The 15,074-nt window shown below is 47.3% G+C and overlaps 5 protein-coding genes across 5 annotated transcripts in view; 2 read left to right on the top strand and 3 right to left on the bottom strand.

Annotated features, from left to right (window-relative positions):
* Positions 1 to 297: 297 nt before the first annotated feature.
* On the bottom strand, positions 298 to 1,539 carry LOC131213837 (charged multivesicular body protein 1B2). The gene is made up of 3 exons (XM_058208012.1): positions 1,321 to 1,539; positions 740 to 1,205; positions 298 to 673 (listed from the first exon to the last, which is right to left on the bottom strand). Exons 1-3 carry the CDS (start codon positions 1,340 to 1,342, stop codon positions 550 to 552), a joined length of 612 nt encoding a protein of 203 aa, XP_058063995.1. The 5' UTR covers positions 1,343 to 1,539; the 3' UTR covers positions 298 to 549.
* A 462-nt stretch (positions 1,540 to 2,001) lies between these two features.
* On the top strand, positions 2,002 to 3,806 carry LOC131215503 (uncharacterized). The gene is made up of 3 exons (XM_058209893.1): positions 2,002 to 2,020; positions 2,095 to 2,648; positions 3,744 to 3,806. Exons 1-3 carry the CDS (start codon positions 2,002 to 2,004, stop codon positions 3,804 to 3,806), a joined length of 636 nt encoding a protein of 211 aa, XP_058065876.1.
* LOC131207421 (trafficking protein particle complex subunit 11) lies at positions 3,470 to 8,592 on the bottom strand. The gene is made up of 8 exons (XM_058200037.1): positions 6,985 to 8,592; positions 6,330 to 6,916; positions 6,112 to 6,263; positions 5,477 to 6,039; positions 4,627 to 5,416; positions 4,384 to 4,550; positions 4,007 to 4,303; positions 3,470 to 3,929 (listed from the first exon to the last, which is right to left on the bottom strand). The coding sequence occupies exons 1-8, from the start codon at positions 8,590 to 8,592 to the stop codon at positions 3,909 to 3,911; spliced, it is 4,185 nt and encodes a 1,394-aa protein (XP_058056020.1). The 3' UTR covers positions 3,470 to 3,908.
* Positions 8,593 to 9,268: 676 nt separating this feature from the next.
* On the top strand, positions 9,269 to 10,512 carry LOC131215003 (E3 ubiquitin-protein ligase Hakai). The gene has a single exon (XM_058209370.1). It carries the CDS (start codon positions 9,269 to 9,271, stop codon positions 10,457 to 10,459), a length of 1,191 nt encoding a protein of 396 aa, XP_058065353.1. The 3' UTR covers positions 10,460 to 10,512.
* Positions 10,513 to 10,708: 196 nt separating this feature from the next.
* Positions 10,709 to 15,074, bottom strand: part of LOC131215504 (collagen alpha-1(XVIII) chain) — a 149,788-nt gene continuing 145,422 nt past the window's right edge. Inside the window, exons 23-24 of the mRNA XM_058209894.1 lie at positions 12,507 to 12,734; positions 10,709 to 12,339 (exon numbers count right to left, since the gene is read on the bottom strand). Of these exons, the coding sequence (XP_058065877.1) occupies positions 12,276 to 12,339; positions 12,507 to 12,734 (292 nt within the window). The 3' untranslated portion in view covers positions 10,709 to 12,275. The remainder of the gene's footprint in view (positions 12,340 to 12,506; positions 12,735 to 15,074) is intronic.

A 15,074-nucleotide genomic window follows, 5' to 3' on the forward strand; every position in this document is an offset into this window, starting at 1 on the left:
TTACATGTTATTAAATTGCCGTCTCAAGATGCCGCTCAAACCCTGGAAACAGTAGTTTCGGAATGGGTGGAAATGGTGAATCAAGGTGAGAGGTTTAATAGATCGGCTTCCCCGAGGACCAACATTGTCCTGCCCTACCTGCCCTAAAACCAATTATTAAAGGCCCGTATAAAAGAAATATCCGTTACATTATACACTTTGAAAGGCAATAGGAAGTAGTCGGACAGATTGGTGTAAGTAGTTTCGGGTTTGGAAATTCACCCAAAGAAAAACTGCGTACATAAAAACGTATTCGCGCTGTGTGACCGTTTATATTTATTTTTACAGTTAACGAATAACGGAGAGAATAGCGCCCTACACGTAAAACATAGGGATTCGATTCAATTTTCTTGCTTTTGTCCCCCAGATGGCTGGCAACTTAGTTCGCACCACTGATTGAATACATGGATTCTCAAATGAGTTTAAGGATAACGTAATCTTCTGCTGCTGATTGCTTCTATTGTCACCGGTGAGCATTGCAATCGCGGAATTAACAACCATTGGAAAACGCTACTCTGCTTGCCGTAGACGCGCAAGACGAGCGGTCAGTTCATCCTGTTCCATTGAAATCTGTGAGGCAGAACCGATGGATACGTTCGATGGTCCGGAAGGTAGTTCCATATTTAGCTCGAGCCTGTAAATAATGATACATGGTAAAAGTGAGAATTCTTCGTAACAACCAAACGCCACTAAGGCATACCCTGCTTCATCCGCAACTCTTTGCATGAGCGATTCGACGTCATCCTGTGGAACCGACGTGGTCGTTGTTTGCGACATGGTGTTTTCCATGTACGAACTCTGAACATCCAGATCCTCAAACTGCGACTCGAACTTGTCCATTAGGCCAGAGATTTTTTCCAAGTTCATACCCTTCATTGCGGCGTCCATTGCTTTCACTACGCCAGCCATCGAGTTGGTTACGTTGCGCGTGGTGAGAGCGGTCTGCACGCGGCTGGCTACGGCATCGACCCGAGCACTCATCCGCAGATAATTGAGCGATTGATTCTTCTGTCTAATAGCATTCTCGGCATGGATTCGCGCGACCTCGGTGTTGCCTTTTTGGATCGCCTTCTTGGTCTTCAGAATTTCCGCTTTCTCTTCCTTCTCACACTTCTTGGCGTTCCGTTCAAGGTCCTTCACTGCAAATTTCAAATTAAACATATGTTCTGCGCAGAAAAGGTAGAGTTAAGGAAATTAACGGGAACACAAGCGAAAAACGATAGATGGAAAATTAATCTGACTAATGAGCGTGCTTGGGGCATGCTTCTTTGAAAAGGATGCTTTCCATTGCCGAGATCGACATGTCGTTTCCCGTTTTGGACGGTTTCGTCACACTTTTAACACAAAATGAACAACTTCTAAAGACCACTTGATGTCACACCAATGCGGGCCACACTTGCGAAAAGCGCTGATCGGCAACCAATCGGAAAAGTACAGAAATTTGTTCTGAATTAAAGGAAAGATGACTCACGGATACGGTTTCGAATGTTTTCAATTTAGCCTTTGTTTTCATTGCTGTAAACATTGACGTTTGACAGCTCAGCCGGGGCGGGATCAATTCCGACGAACGAACCCGCCGCTGAAGGGCGAGATGGTTTGAAACGTCAGTTGATATCAGGACGATAAACAAGCTGGAACTTGATATTTAGTTTAGTTTTTAATTCCACATTCTTCTTGGTCATTAAGTGAAACAATATCCTGTTTTAAATGGCGTACAACGAACACGAATAACATCGTTCGTGTTCAGTTTGGATACGAACAACTAAGCAAACAACAAGTGCATTCTGGTTGCATAGTGCCGGGTAACTAGGATCTATTTTATACGGAAGTCGTTTGTCAATTACTGCAACTTGTGTCACAATGCGTTTTCTTTGTTACTGCAAGGCAGGTTAATTTTCTGTGCCAGTCGAAAACTAAATATCTTGCGGGTCAGAAACGGCGTGCAATTTTGCTACATAAAGTATGGATAATCCAGCAGATGGTAAGAATATGCTAGAAGCTATAAGAAAAATTTATTCAAATCCAAATACATCCAAATGTGTACATTTATTTTAGATGACGAATTTGTGGTAGAGTCTTCACAGGCTCCCACCCTGCGCTCTAATGTTAGAAAAGACAGGATAAGTTACGCTGCATATCTTCCAAGGCCAAGGCAAAGGAAGCCAAGGCAGAGGAAAGATCGACAGAAACCACCTCTGAAGAAGAATTCGCCGAACTTAAATGATTTGAACAAACACAATTTTGTAGAGACAAACCCAACATCTCGAAACGCACCGGAAGAAACGCTCATACTGATGAGTGGCACATCGTTCCCCACAGCTTCTGCTCCATTAAAGGCACGTTCGACCGAACGTATCGATAGGTGTCCTTCGTTGGACTTGTTTCAACATCAGGAACAGCAGGTTTCGCGATACATCTTCCATCAGACAGCAAGCGTGCAGCAGGAGGAGCAAGATTTGGATCGACTTTTGGACGGGTTTAAGGCGAGTTACGATGTAGTGAGCAAACGTGTGACAAGCACACCTTACCATTCCACGGCTGATAGAACCACCAACGACCGTCCGAGTCTCATGGAGTCTTTAGAGATCGCGAGTGATGCGCAAGAGCTTGTAAGTCGAAGGCCTGGGGCTTATCCAGTTACATGCACAACAGTAAAAAGCAATGCTTGTTCTACTGATAACAAGATGAGGATCTCTAGTACAGTAAGCACAATTTCAAACTCCTCTGAAGAGCTTTCTGACACTGGGGTGATGGAACCCTCAAACGGAAGTAAGACCAGCCTACCAGTTCCTCGGACCAATCTTATTTCCGACGGTAATTCTATGACGTTCTCCAACGCCGTTTCTTTACCACGGTCAGCAGCGACCAGTGCAGCTACAACTACCCGGCGGTCACGTGCCGAATACCATGCAATTGCTTTGCATGTTCAGACTGAACCACTGAATTTGTCGAATGCAAAACCTTCTGACGCCGGAAGATCCCGAACGCATCCGAAGATAGCGAACATTTTGTCTACTACAAAATGCGCGACAGAACCCGTATTTCACGCGTTAGGAAAAATTGGACATGATAATGATGCGGCCTCGCAGCCAAAATCTAACAAACCAACCGTGGATCATGTCGCTACGCAAGCCTGCAGACGTCCTCGGTGCAGAAATGTTGGCATACAGAATCAGCTTGGCAACTATTTTGAAATGACGTCCTACAACATACATTCGCTAGCGCAGGAAATCGGCGCAAACCCTGAAAACTTGCTCAGAAAGATGCTGAAAGTCACCTTTTGCCGGATGCCTACGCAAGAGCTACGTATATGGCAGGAACGGACTATGTTCAACGCACTGACCCACGATGATCCGAACTTTCCGAATGAAGCAAATTTTACATTTGAAAATCCACACAGCTTGTGGCCAAGAAGTGACGATGATTAAACTCTCATGCGGCCGAGTGTGGCCGCGGCCAATGAAACAACATTTTATTGCCTCTCTTCGGTTTCGGTTTTCTCCACGTATAGAGAATTCCGCAAATTACACTCTGCCAAAAATGAATTACTTTTGGTTTGCGTTCACCGTTCACCTTAGCCAAACAAGTTCTCTTTTAGTTCCTCTCTGTCCACCGGCCATTAAACACTTTTGTCATGCGGCAAAGAGAACGATTTACGCTATTGCAAGATTAATTACCCTACCATTTCACCGTTCTGCTTTAAGCACCTCATTGGACCACCGTACCGCACCGATCAGAACGGCATTAAATCAACTGAAATTTACTAAACCAACCCAACGCTTCCTACGCGTGCTACATTCTTTCGCCGTCGACCAGCAGGTGGAACATAGAGGCCATTCACCCCGATATTTCTGCGATTAACCTTACAATCACAGTGTCCTTGTAGGTGGCTGAAAAAAGAAACGAATCAGAAATGCAACGCGCGTTGAACTAACAGAACGACCACGGTGGGTCATTGGCAACTTACGTGGATGAACACCATCTTTGGAATCCATCGTTGCACCAGAGCGGCTAATTCGGCTTTACGCTGCGCGTCTGCACCGCTATCCGGTATCACATCGTCGTCTGCTAGAGACGCCTCTGGCAGTGGCTGTGCCCCAGCAGGGGCCGGGTTTCCACCAGCATCGGGCGCAACCAATGTGCTTGGGGACTGGAAGGTTTGATACTCTAACTGTAGCTCCGGCAGCAGCTGCCAGCCAGCCTTCAACGGGCACAGATTGAACAGCAGATCGTACGAAGAGTAGGAAAATATCGTTACGTTAAGCTGTGAGGGAAAAAAGCGGAAGAGTAACGAAATAGATTTTATATTGGTTCCACATAACATGCGAAGCCTTAACAACTTACCTGTCGATGACCGGCAAACATAAAGCTATCCGAACTATTCAATATTGCTTGCAGATGCACTATCCTGCGCGTAGGATTCCGTAAGGTGATGCGAAACGTCATTGGCGTTCGAACATACATTCGTTGGTCCAGGTAGCAGTACAGGTTGAGTGGAGGATCAACGACCTCTGCAAGCAGTAACAATTGTCCAGTCAGTGAATCTTGATCAATACTCCGGCTCGAACGAACACCAAATGTACTCACCAATACCATTGATAATAAATTTCGATTCGTTTACCACTACCGGAGTCCGTGTTCGACACCACCGAACGCAGTATAGTCCAAAAACTGGCCACTGGTCACCAGCGTGTTCCGTACGCCCATAGTTTGCATTGATGAATCCATTCCGGTCGTTGTTCGTCAACTTGACGCTGTCCAACCCGTGGTTGTAGACGTTTTTTGTAACACTTTTACCACCGTCATCAGGCGCGTGTCCTGCGACTTTCGAGCCCGAGGGTCCCGTGATCGACTCGTTGAGGGGCAATGGCTTCACTTTGAATTCCTCCACGCTTCCGGTTGATGTGGTCATCGTGGAGGTTACCGATATACCCTTGCCTAAAATCGCCGTCGACATCGGTTGATCGCCATCCGCCGCCGATGGAGGTCCGTCGGTGCCGGCAGAAGCATCCAAGGCAGCATGTGGGGAAGCATGAGTTAGAGAAAGGTTCATTTGACTCGTAAGCTGGGCACTGGTGCTACCGATTATTGTGGCGTTGGTCGGAAGTTTTGAAAGCAAATTCTTTTGATACTGCTCGTCACTTCGCTGTCCGGTACTGTGTGGCGTTCCGATCATAGGCCCACCGTGATCGGGCGTTTGCGAACGGTTAAAGACTAGCCGGGTATCGTTGGCTTGGTAATCCACTTGAGACACCCAATCGCGCGAACAGTTGATGGCGCTCAGCAGTTTCAGTTCCTCGAATCGGCTCGCTGGGCGCAGCGCTGTTCCTAGCACCAATGCACTGCTTTTATATGGTTTTTCCATTATGTTATGATCCTGAAAAGAAGAGTGATGGTTAAAAATGTACCCATAAAGCTCACTCTAATCAGCACTCACGCTGACGAACTGCGTTTCGAGTATGTTGATCGGATCGGGTGATTTCACTTCCATGTTGAGCCGGAGCAGAAAGTCCTCATTACGATACGCCTGCCCGAGCGCTTCCCGGCTGAGCGTGTAGAACCGTCCGGTAAGCTTGATTTCTTCCACGCACGGTATCACCACGGTATCCTCCTTGATCTTGCGCACCTGCTCGTCGACCAAATACTCGATTTTTACATTGTGGTTGTTGACGTACCGTTGCAGATTCTTTTCGCTGGCCAGTAGCTTCGCTAGATCCTCTTTCTCGCTGTTCGGTGTCGAGGGAGAATCGGTTGCTGCTACGTTGCCGCCACCAATCCCGTTTGGAACTGAGGGACCGACACCGGTAGTTACCGTTTTGCTTTGGTGCAAGTTTTCCATCTGATAGTACATTTTCTGTCGCAACTCGATGTTGCCCGCAACCAGACTAGTTAGATAGTAGGAAACAGTCGTGGACGATTGCATCTGCAGCTCGCCGATGTCGATCTGAACGTGGGAATGGATCTTCTGCATCGGCTGACTGAGGTCGGTTGTGACAAACACTGGAAAGAAGAGCAGTGTTTTGTGTTACTTTTTTGCGCTTTTTAGGACAGTCTTCTTCCGGCTTTGCTTACCGCTATTCCGCAGCAGTTGCGGCACGCTGATGCCAACACCGACGTTTTGCAAACAAAGATCGGAGTGGTTGGCGATACTGGTGGTCACCTGATAGAATTCGTTCGTCAGCATTGGCTGATTGGTTGGAAGGGTCTGGGAGCTTAGATGGAAGCTGAAAGGGGATCGAAAAAAGTTCATCAAATAGATTCAATCGCTCCCCATCCTTTTTGTGACGTACGTTGGAATGATGTAACACGAGCTGATGATCGCGATCCGCTCCATACAGTCGCCGTGCGGATTATACGATTTAAAGTGTTTGTTGTTGTTTAGCTTCTCGCGTAGCGACATCACGGCGAACGTTCGGTCAGAGCCCATTTGTAGTTCGAGGCGAAACAGATGCACGTCGATGCTCTCGCTAAACAGATACCGTTCGCCAACGAACACAACTCTGTAGCACTTGTCCGGTTCCAGAATGAACTCTTCGAAGGCTTTTAGACGGTGCTCGTTGTTGTCGCTTTCTTCACTTCCATCGTACTCGGCGTACTGTAACGCTGCAATGCGCACGCTGCTTGATTTGAGGTCGGTCAGCAGCAGGGAAATATTGCGCACCTTCAACGGAACTTCCACCATCGAGCGAACGTAGAGCCGAAGCTGCAATTTTTCATCGTTTTTTATTTGTCGCTTTTCGAACGTCACGCGACACTCAAGTAGATCGTTTAGCCGATCGAGATCGAGTTTGATAGGACTGCTAAACGACGCCAGTGCCGTTTGCCAGCTGGCTGTTAGTTCCGGGGCATTCTGGCTGCTCGATACGGGCGAAACGTTCTGGGAAAAGTAAACAATAAATATCAATAATGAATTAGTTCAACCGAAGGTTGATGTTAGCTGCTTACGTGAAACACTTTCCAGAGGTTTTCGAGGATTAAAATACGTTCTTGCTTCTCCATGGCGATCCGTGGTGATAGTGCCTCGACACTGCAGCCAATAAAGTCGGGTACCGAGGCCGATAGGTATGCCGAGTGCAGGGTCTTTAGAAGCACCTGCGTGAAGATAGTGTACCACTTGTCTACACGATAGTCGGTCAGCATGAGCGAGTAGAGCGTGAGGGCTTTTGCGTGATCGCCGCTCTTTAAATACTCCTCGGCCATATCGATTGCAAGCTTCTTGCGGAAGCGAAGACACTTGTAAACCTTAAACTGCGCCATTGCCTTGCCCAGCAGCGCAATTTTCTCCGTAGAGTGGTTGACGGACCTTTCGTTCTCCTGCACCAAACAGATGATCTGCTGCTCCGATACCGGCTCGCCCGTTTTGGTGCCACGAATGCCGAAAAAGTCACTGTATAAGGCCGAGTTGCTAACCGATGGCCCAAGTTCCACCGAAAGCACCGCATTGGCGAGAGCCACGCATTGCAGGAACGCGTCCTTGCGCATCCCTACGTATTCGGCCGCCTTATGGAAGTAGATTCCCGGGTGTTGCGTTTGCAGCGGGGCCAGCCCGTTCTTGACCGCATCGCAAAACAGCTCCCCGAAGGCACTGTACTGTACGCTCAGCCAGGCGTAGTGTTCGAACAGTAGCTCCTTGAAACCGGTCCGGCTTCGATACTTCTGGACGTGGTTTTTAAAGTGCGAAATTGAATCTTTCGGGGCGTTCAGGCGGAAGAAGAGCCGGCAGATTTTGTAGTTTACGAAGCCGGCAATGGTTTTCACCTCGAGACAGTTCGTATCGACGATGCGCACCTCGTCCAGATAGGTGTACGTTTGGCGGTAGTGCCGCAGGGCGTTTGATTGATCGAGCTTCAGCTCGGAGATAAACGCCAGTTTGAACTGATGGCGGATCTTTAGCAAGAGGTGAGCATCGGTCAGCTGCTCACGGTGCATCCGGATCTGTTTCATCATCTGCGCGTAGTACGATTGGGCCAACTCCAAGAACGCCGACTGGAGGCGGAAGATGTGGCCCATTAGGTGGTCGTTGTGCGGAAGTACGAACAACATTTTCGCGTTGATATCACAATTGCTGGTCAACTGAGCGGCTCGCTCCGATGCCAGCAGATCATCACCCTGCGCCAAGTGTTGGCCCCGCTGCAGCAGTGCGATTGCGATTCGAGTGTTTCTTCCCTGCAGCGAGTTCTTGAGCACCTGAATGGTGGCCGCACACTGAAGCTGCTTTTCCGTCCATTGCGGATCGTTCCACTCGAGGTCCTGAAACAGCACCACAACCGCAGGCAGGACGTGCAGATGTTTCAGCATCCAGTTTCGTTTGAGAATGCCCTTGGGGGAGTACCATTCGTAGGACTGGTGCTTCGGTTTCGACACCGGAAACTCATAGCTCGCTGGCAGAAGCTTGTATTGGATGGATTCACTGTCCGGTTTCTTCGCATTGTTGAACGCATCCCACACGCATTTGTGGACTGCATTTCGGGGAACGTCCAGCCCAGAAAGACCGACCAACGGGGCGGCCGTCGTCAGCAGTTCCGATGGCAGTACGCTAGCATCGAGTGACATATTCTTCGGCACTCTGTAGGCCCACGTCGTCGATGGATTGGTATCAAACGAACGGAGGCACGGAACTGTTATCGAAACGAAGTCGATCTTCAATTACCTCCGCAGGCTGCTGCGAGAGTGTTGACCGAAAGGGCTCGAACGTATCAACACTATTGCCACGCCAACCGACGGCAACGCGGCATAACGGGAACTTCGTCAGTCTCGGCGCCTTTGTGGTTTTGGTATTCGCAGCACTACGAGAGGACGCCCCTGATTATTTCACCGAGTTATCAATGCATCAATCGAACGCCCGAACGGAGATCGACGAGAATACACTGTGTCAGCCGATGATGACAAAATTCCTGTCCGCACATCATTGTAAACTTCATCATTGTGGTTTAGCTACCCGGGGTGTCCGTTCTTAGTCACGTTTGTTGCTATCATTAGTACACAAAGCAATTCTTGCATGGACGACAAACAGTCCGAGGGTTATATGTGACTCTGAAGCGGATGCTATAAACACAATTTGCTACCGAACGTCAAAATCACCATCATCACTCAACGAAACGTCAAAATCGGCATCATTGGCCAGTGAAAAGTTCGTTAAGTTTGTTGACAGAGCAATTTGTGAAGTTAGTAAATTGTTTACCTTTGCTGCTAACGAAATAAAGCCACCGAAGGCTAGTGGAAGTTATAAATGGATTCCGACGACGGTGGTCCCAAGAAAGCGGGTAGGGGTCGAGGCCGAACGCGCAACACACGAGGTCGAGGCCGCGGACGTGGCCGTGGTCGTGGGAAAAAGCTTTCACGTGTCATCTCGTCCGATGAGGAAGAGGAAGTAGCGTCCCCTGAGCCGGAGAAAGACTCGACCGATGAGTTGCCTCCGGATGGTGCGAAGCAGCGTACGGTGGAGTTGGCACCGACCAAAGAGCTGCCGGCACCAGCACCGGTTGTAGTGCCGGAACCGGAGCCAGAGTTGCTGCCTCCCACGATCAGCGCGCCGCTCATCATCGATATGGAGGCGGATATTTCGCAGCTCGAGGCACCGACATTCACGACCATTACGCGGGGCCCACCCGAGCCAATGCTGCATCTTAACTGGAACCATAAAGTAAATCTGATCGGCGAGAAGGTGTTAAATCCAATGATCTATTGCTGTGATCAGTGTGACAAACCGATCCTCATCTACGGCCGAATGATTCCGTGTAAGCACGTTTTCTGCCTGCGCTGTGCGCGCTCCGAAACGTTCAAGGTGTGCCCGCGTTGCAAGGAGAAAGTGATTCGTGTAGAGCAGACGGCGTTGGGAACGGTGTTTATGTGCACGCACGGTGGCACCCGGTACGGCAATGCAGGTTGCCGGCGGACGTACCTCTCGCAGCGCGACCTCCAGGCGCATATCAACCATCGACATGTGACGAATCCAGCACCACTGGCAATGCCTCATCCGGTCGCTCCGCCAGCGTTAAACAGCGCACCCCACATGCAGCAGCAGCAGCAACCAAACCCGCTCGAACTGTCGCCAAGAAGCAAAATGCTTACAGAGAAGGTCGGAGGGGCACCGGCCGGTGGACACGGATTACCGATGAGGAAAAACTCCAGCGAGCAGCTGAATTCTCCGCGCTCGGGAATGGTGCGAGGTACCGGAGGCAACGATTTCGAATCCTACACGCATAGCTACAGCGCCGGTTCCGCCGGTTACTCTGCAACTCACTCCGGTTCGCAACACGGCGCCCAACACTTACCGAGCAGCGTTTCGCAACAACAGTCCGCCCATGTCCGTGCCAGCTACTCTCCATATGGACAGCAGGCGTCGCCGACGACTAGCTCCACAACGCCGTCGGTCTCTTCTTCTATATGGAGTCAATCTACCAGCCAATACTACCGATGAATGCTCACTGGCCACATCCTTCGCTTTATGTTCGAAGTTTAAAAATAAAATTTGTAAACGTATCGATGTTTCCGTTTTTGTACATTTAAATGTTTACGATTGGTGCGGCGGCCGCCTATTGTTTTAGAAAACACGAGAAACACGAGATTCAATAGCTTACCTTTCGTTCAATTGGTCACTTCAAAGGTAGTGACGAGCAATATAAAACAATGCAAACTTTCAGATTGGGTTTGAATTTTATTACAGCAAGTCAATTTTCAGTTCTCCTTCTTCCGGGTACCGTAACAGTTGATTACATTCGGATCTTTTCCACACCGTTATCTTGACTCCAAAATTGCTTATATTCTACGCCCATAGTTTTAACAAAAAATAAACGGAAACAATCGTTAAACTCATTAGCTATGTAATATGCACAAAGCTTGTACGTTGGCTTCAATATTTTCACGTTTCTGCCACCAGGACGAGCTGCATAAAAACGGCGCCGATGGCTTGTACCCTTCCTTTGTTAGTAAATACGAGTTTTTTTGCCTTTTGAAATAAAACTTAGAAAGTAGTTTAAATACTATCGGGTAAGAAGAAGTGATGTTACTGGAGAGAAATGAAACCGGAAATGTTTAGTTCCACAACGCATAAGTTGAACTTGGCTGAGTGACGTCCGGCCACATTGATGTTGCAGACATAAATGCTCCTGTAAATTGCTGCTAGATTTTACCATCATATTCACAACACGATTTTGTCTTCAATTTAACTAGTTGCTCCTATTGGTTTCGTTTCATTATTGTTCGCTTGCGCGCACGATGCGCAAGTTTTTCGACGGGTTGCCCGTTTTCCCCTTTTCTAACGGATGAGTTGTGTTGCGTAGTGAAACGAAACGTGACTCAAGATGGTTGCGCATAGAGTGATAATTTAGGCATAACGAGTTGTGCTTAGACTCCAAAGTGAAGACAGTTGCATTTGGTTTTCATTCAGCGTACTGCGCCTTACAATATGTTGCTGTTTAATTCGGATAAAAACCTGCCTCCCAACAACGGTGAGACTTATATCGTTAACTAAGCGTCTTCGCGATTCGCTAAGTGTAAGTACACACTAATAAAATCAATGACTGTGGCATTAATTTGACTATCAACGTGACAAGAGTTCGGTAGTGTATCGACTCGGAATTTGACTTTTGTTGACACGGTTAGACTTTTAGTTTAGTAAGCATTAATTGAATCTCGTGTTAGCGCGCTCAGCCGGCCAGCCCCCAGTTTTATTGCTAACATTTGACGCCTTCTAACACATCCGTTGTACTGTTCTTACGCGCTAAAATGGTTTAATTTATCTCCTTCACTGTTTGTATGCCTTTTCTTATGGTACAAGTGTGCACAAAATAGGATATAAAAAATCAATTCGAAAAAATAGACCACGGTTTCCGTTAAAATTACTTATTATCATTAGTTCTTAAATCAGTTTCAATGTTATCGATGGCTGCTCCGGCGACCGTTTCTTAAAATATATGCCCCACTCCCGTTTGCTGTGTCCTTAGCTATCCGCACTGGCACTTCCCTAATTACTCGACGCGTCCTCTGGAACATGTGGTACTGTTCCCACTCTTTCGGGGTTCATAAGTTCATTTCTAGTAGTTTCCAATCAGCGCTTCCAACCTGCACGAATGTGTTTCGAGCGACCGGACCGGATAAACGGGAAGTTTGTGATGTGTTTGCTTCAGTATGACGATGACGATGATGACGGTGGACATCCTTCGCTATTACGGTAACGACGGCTTTTGTGTGATGAGTATTTGGAAAATTTAATTCTATGCGAATTTCTCTTATCTTTACACCGCGACGATACTATGCAGATATCGTCTGTACTCTTCTTCATTGGCAAACTCATGTTGGCTGAAATGGGAACAGATAGAAAGCGATGTTTATAATCGGTATTATCCATCGGTATCGGTACAGTCGCTCTATCCTTTGGTTTGAACATTATTCATTATTAATTTAAAGTTCCGAATGCCCTCCGACATACATTGCGACCTTACGGTGCTCTGTCACCCATATCTTACCTTCTAGTGTCCCTTCGTTTTCGCCTCCGGTCCTGTGGTACCGCCTCAACGCAGAGCACTATGAACCGATTATCACAGGAAAACCGTTCCTGGTCTAGTAATTTATTGCCAAGTAAACTACTGGCCAGACCAACCTTGTCCGGCGACGGCGAGTGCCAAGCATCGCAGTAAGTGTCTATAGCACGCTCCCCGAGCGCACTGGAACCGTGCCACACCAGCTTCTGGGGCCTGTGGATGGATAGCAGGAAAATTGGGGTTAATATCTCGTGCCACCCTTACGCCAAAGTTTTGGGCAATTTTAAAATACTTTTGCCAAATTGAGGAATCTGTACATAATGGGGGTCGATGATGGCGTAGCTTAACGACATGGTGATTAATATAATATTATTTAATTGGATAACATTTTCTACACGTACTGCTCAATGAAATAATGAAATACATAAAAGTTTCTTTATATATCATAAATTCGGTTAAGATAACCGGATAACCGGTTAAGAGCAACTTTATTCAATCGAAAACGACGCAACTTTTATCATGTTCGGTCTCTTAAAGAACGGCCTCCCGGAGGAATGGGTCCAAAAAGCCTAGGGTACACCAGGGAGCATAATGGCAGCTTATTTTCCTTCCACATACTTCTCTGCTTAATGTAGCTTGCAGCGGCTTGCAGAGGCAACAAATTGCAAAACATTAGCAGAAAACCTTGACACAATAGGCTAGGGATGTCTATAAACCGGCCACCGTGACGGGGATTTTCGGTTGCTACCTTGACCATGGTGGACAGGCGGATGGCATTAACAAATTCAGCCGAACGTCATCCGATCCTCATAAACACTTTACCGCTTCCGTTCAGGACGCGATGTTCCGCTTGGTTTATGAGCACCAAAAGGTAAATCGGGAAATTAGCTTTGAAAGTAATAGCTTTAGGGTTACAGTCTGCAGAAGGTGAATGTGGCTTCCACTGGCCTTCTGAAAATTACACCTTCAGAAACATTGGCGCTCAGAGAAACATTGACCTTTCGCAATTCTGTGGGTGGACTTAAAACCAGTACTATGCAATCTTCTGAAGGTAAAGTTCTCGAGCAACCAGGCAATCCTCCGGTGTCAGATAAAGTGAAAAAATGTATTTAAAATTCTGGCCGATTGACCTCTTTCCAATATCGTTTATGATTAAAATTGTTGAAGTTGATTTTCGATCTCAAAATGGCAGGTAATTACTGGCAGGTAATTACAGGTAATGGTTCGCCGGATTATTGTTAGAATTTTCTTTCAACAATTATTACATTATTCTCAGTGCATTTTTAGAAGTAATTAATAAAATTGGAAAACATTGCACATTGTGTGTTAAAATTCTGTTGCGAGAATATTGATCGATGAAGCGGTCACGGACTATTAATGGGACATACTGTACCTTGCAACGAGGACATAGAATTTTCATAAATTTGCGTAAAGCTGGCAAGCTTGCATGTCCTTTTTCAAGCCAGTTGCTAGGCTTGGCCAAGCATGGTGCGCATTCATTTCGGAAAATGAAGTTAAAATATCAGCATTATGCTCTTAGTCAAAGCAATGATTCTTTGGTGGGTATCATTCGTGGTTGCCAATGGGTCATAGGTGAACCCTGTTGTGACGCGCGGTAGGAGCAAACTTTTGGGGCGGCGACACCGACTCACACACAAAGCAAAGGAAATAGAAAAAGATTCCATTCAAAAGTGTTATTTCCGGGCCGAGTGACAATTTTGCGAAAGACGCATCGGGCGGCCAGACCCGACTCTGTGATTGACGGCGATTATTGAATAGAAAAATAAAACTGCCACAAGCCACAGGCTCGGCCTGGCGATGGTGATTGGGCCCCGGATTTACGTGTCACTTCATTCGATTGGCAAATTTGATTTGACACATATTTTATTGTAACATCTTCTCCGGCGGTACCGGGTGGGTTCCGGCAGGAATGTGTTGTGGCAAGCGAAAGAGCATCACCTTCGGTAGGATTCGGGTACCGGATACCCGGCCAACGTGTGTGATTGATACAATCTGCTCAAAATTGGATGAATGCATGACCCGGACGACCCAAGCAAGTGATCTCGTGGACGTTTAATTGGATTTTGCTCCCGTTCGAGCCGGTATTGGTTGGACAGCATGCTCCGGAGCAAGTGGAAAAGCAGCATTTAATCCCTGCCGATGTTGGGACGTTCGGTTTAGTTTCTGTCGGTTTCATACGTTTTGTTACTATTTCTGTTCGAAGAAACATGTCCCCGGCAAGCTCTTCGGTCATGTCTCCTCCCGGGCGTCAACCGTCACTTTCGCTCGAATAAATTATGTCCATCGCTGTGATAAATTGCGAATTATCATGAGAGTCATTTGTGGCTGCAAACGATAATGGTCGATGAATTCGAACCCACAGAGCACCCCCGGAACTCCGTGTCGGTCGGGTGGAAGCTTCGCTTCTTTTCCGATGCCTGTCGGCAAAGGACCCAAGGGTATCATTGATTTAGAAATCGGAACGAGCCTGAACATCTTGTGTAAAGCTTCTGCGCCCAACACCTTTTGGGGGGAAAAACAAGGTTCGGGGTA

The sequence above is a fragment of the Anopheles bellator genome, chromosome 1 (genome assembly GCF_943735745.2).
Source record: "Anopheles bellator chromosome 1, idAnoBellAS_SP24_06.2, whole genome shotgun sequence".
Lineage (NCBI taxonomy): Eukaryota > Metazoa > Arthropoda > Insecta > Diptera > Culicidae > Anopheles > Anopheles bellator.

Coding starts and splice junctions, on each gene's coding strand:
- LOC131215003 (XM_058209370.1), top strand. CDS start 9,269: ATGGATTCCGACGACGGTGGTCCCAAGAAAGCGGGTAGGGGTCGAGGC.
- LOC131207421 (XM_058200037.1), bottom strand. CDS start 8,592: ATGTCACTCGATGCTAGCGTACTGCCATCGGAACTGCTGACGACGGCC. Junction 6,264..6,329: donor TCGTGTTACATCATTCCAAC/GTACGTCACAAA, acceptor ATCCCCTTTCAG/CTTCCATCTAAGCTCCCAGA. Junction 4,304..4,383: donor TGTTTGCCGGTCATCGACAG/GTAAGTTGTTAA, acceptor TTTCCCTCACAG/CTTAACGTAACGATATTTTC.
- LOC131213837 (XM_058208012.1), bottom strand. CDS start 1,342: ATGTCGATCTCGGCAATGGAAA. Junction 1,206..1,320: donor GTCGATCTCGGCAATGGAAA/GCATCCTTTTCA, acceptor TTTTCTGCGCAG/AACATATGTTTAATTTGAAA. Junction 674..739: donor AGAGTTGCGGATGAAGCAGG/GTATGCCTTAGT, acceptor CATTATTTACAG/GCTCGAGCTAAATATGGAAC.
- LOC131215503 (XM_058209893.1), top strand. Junction 2,649..3,743: donor CGAGTGATGCGCAAGAGCTT/GTAAGTCGAAGG, acceptor TTCTGCTTTAAG/CACCTCATTGGACCACCGTA.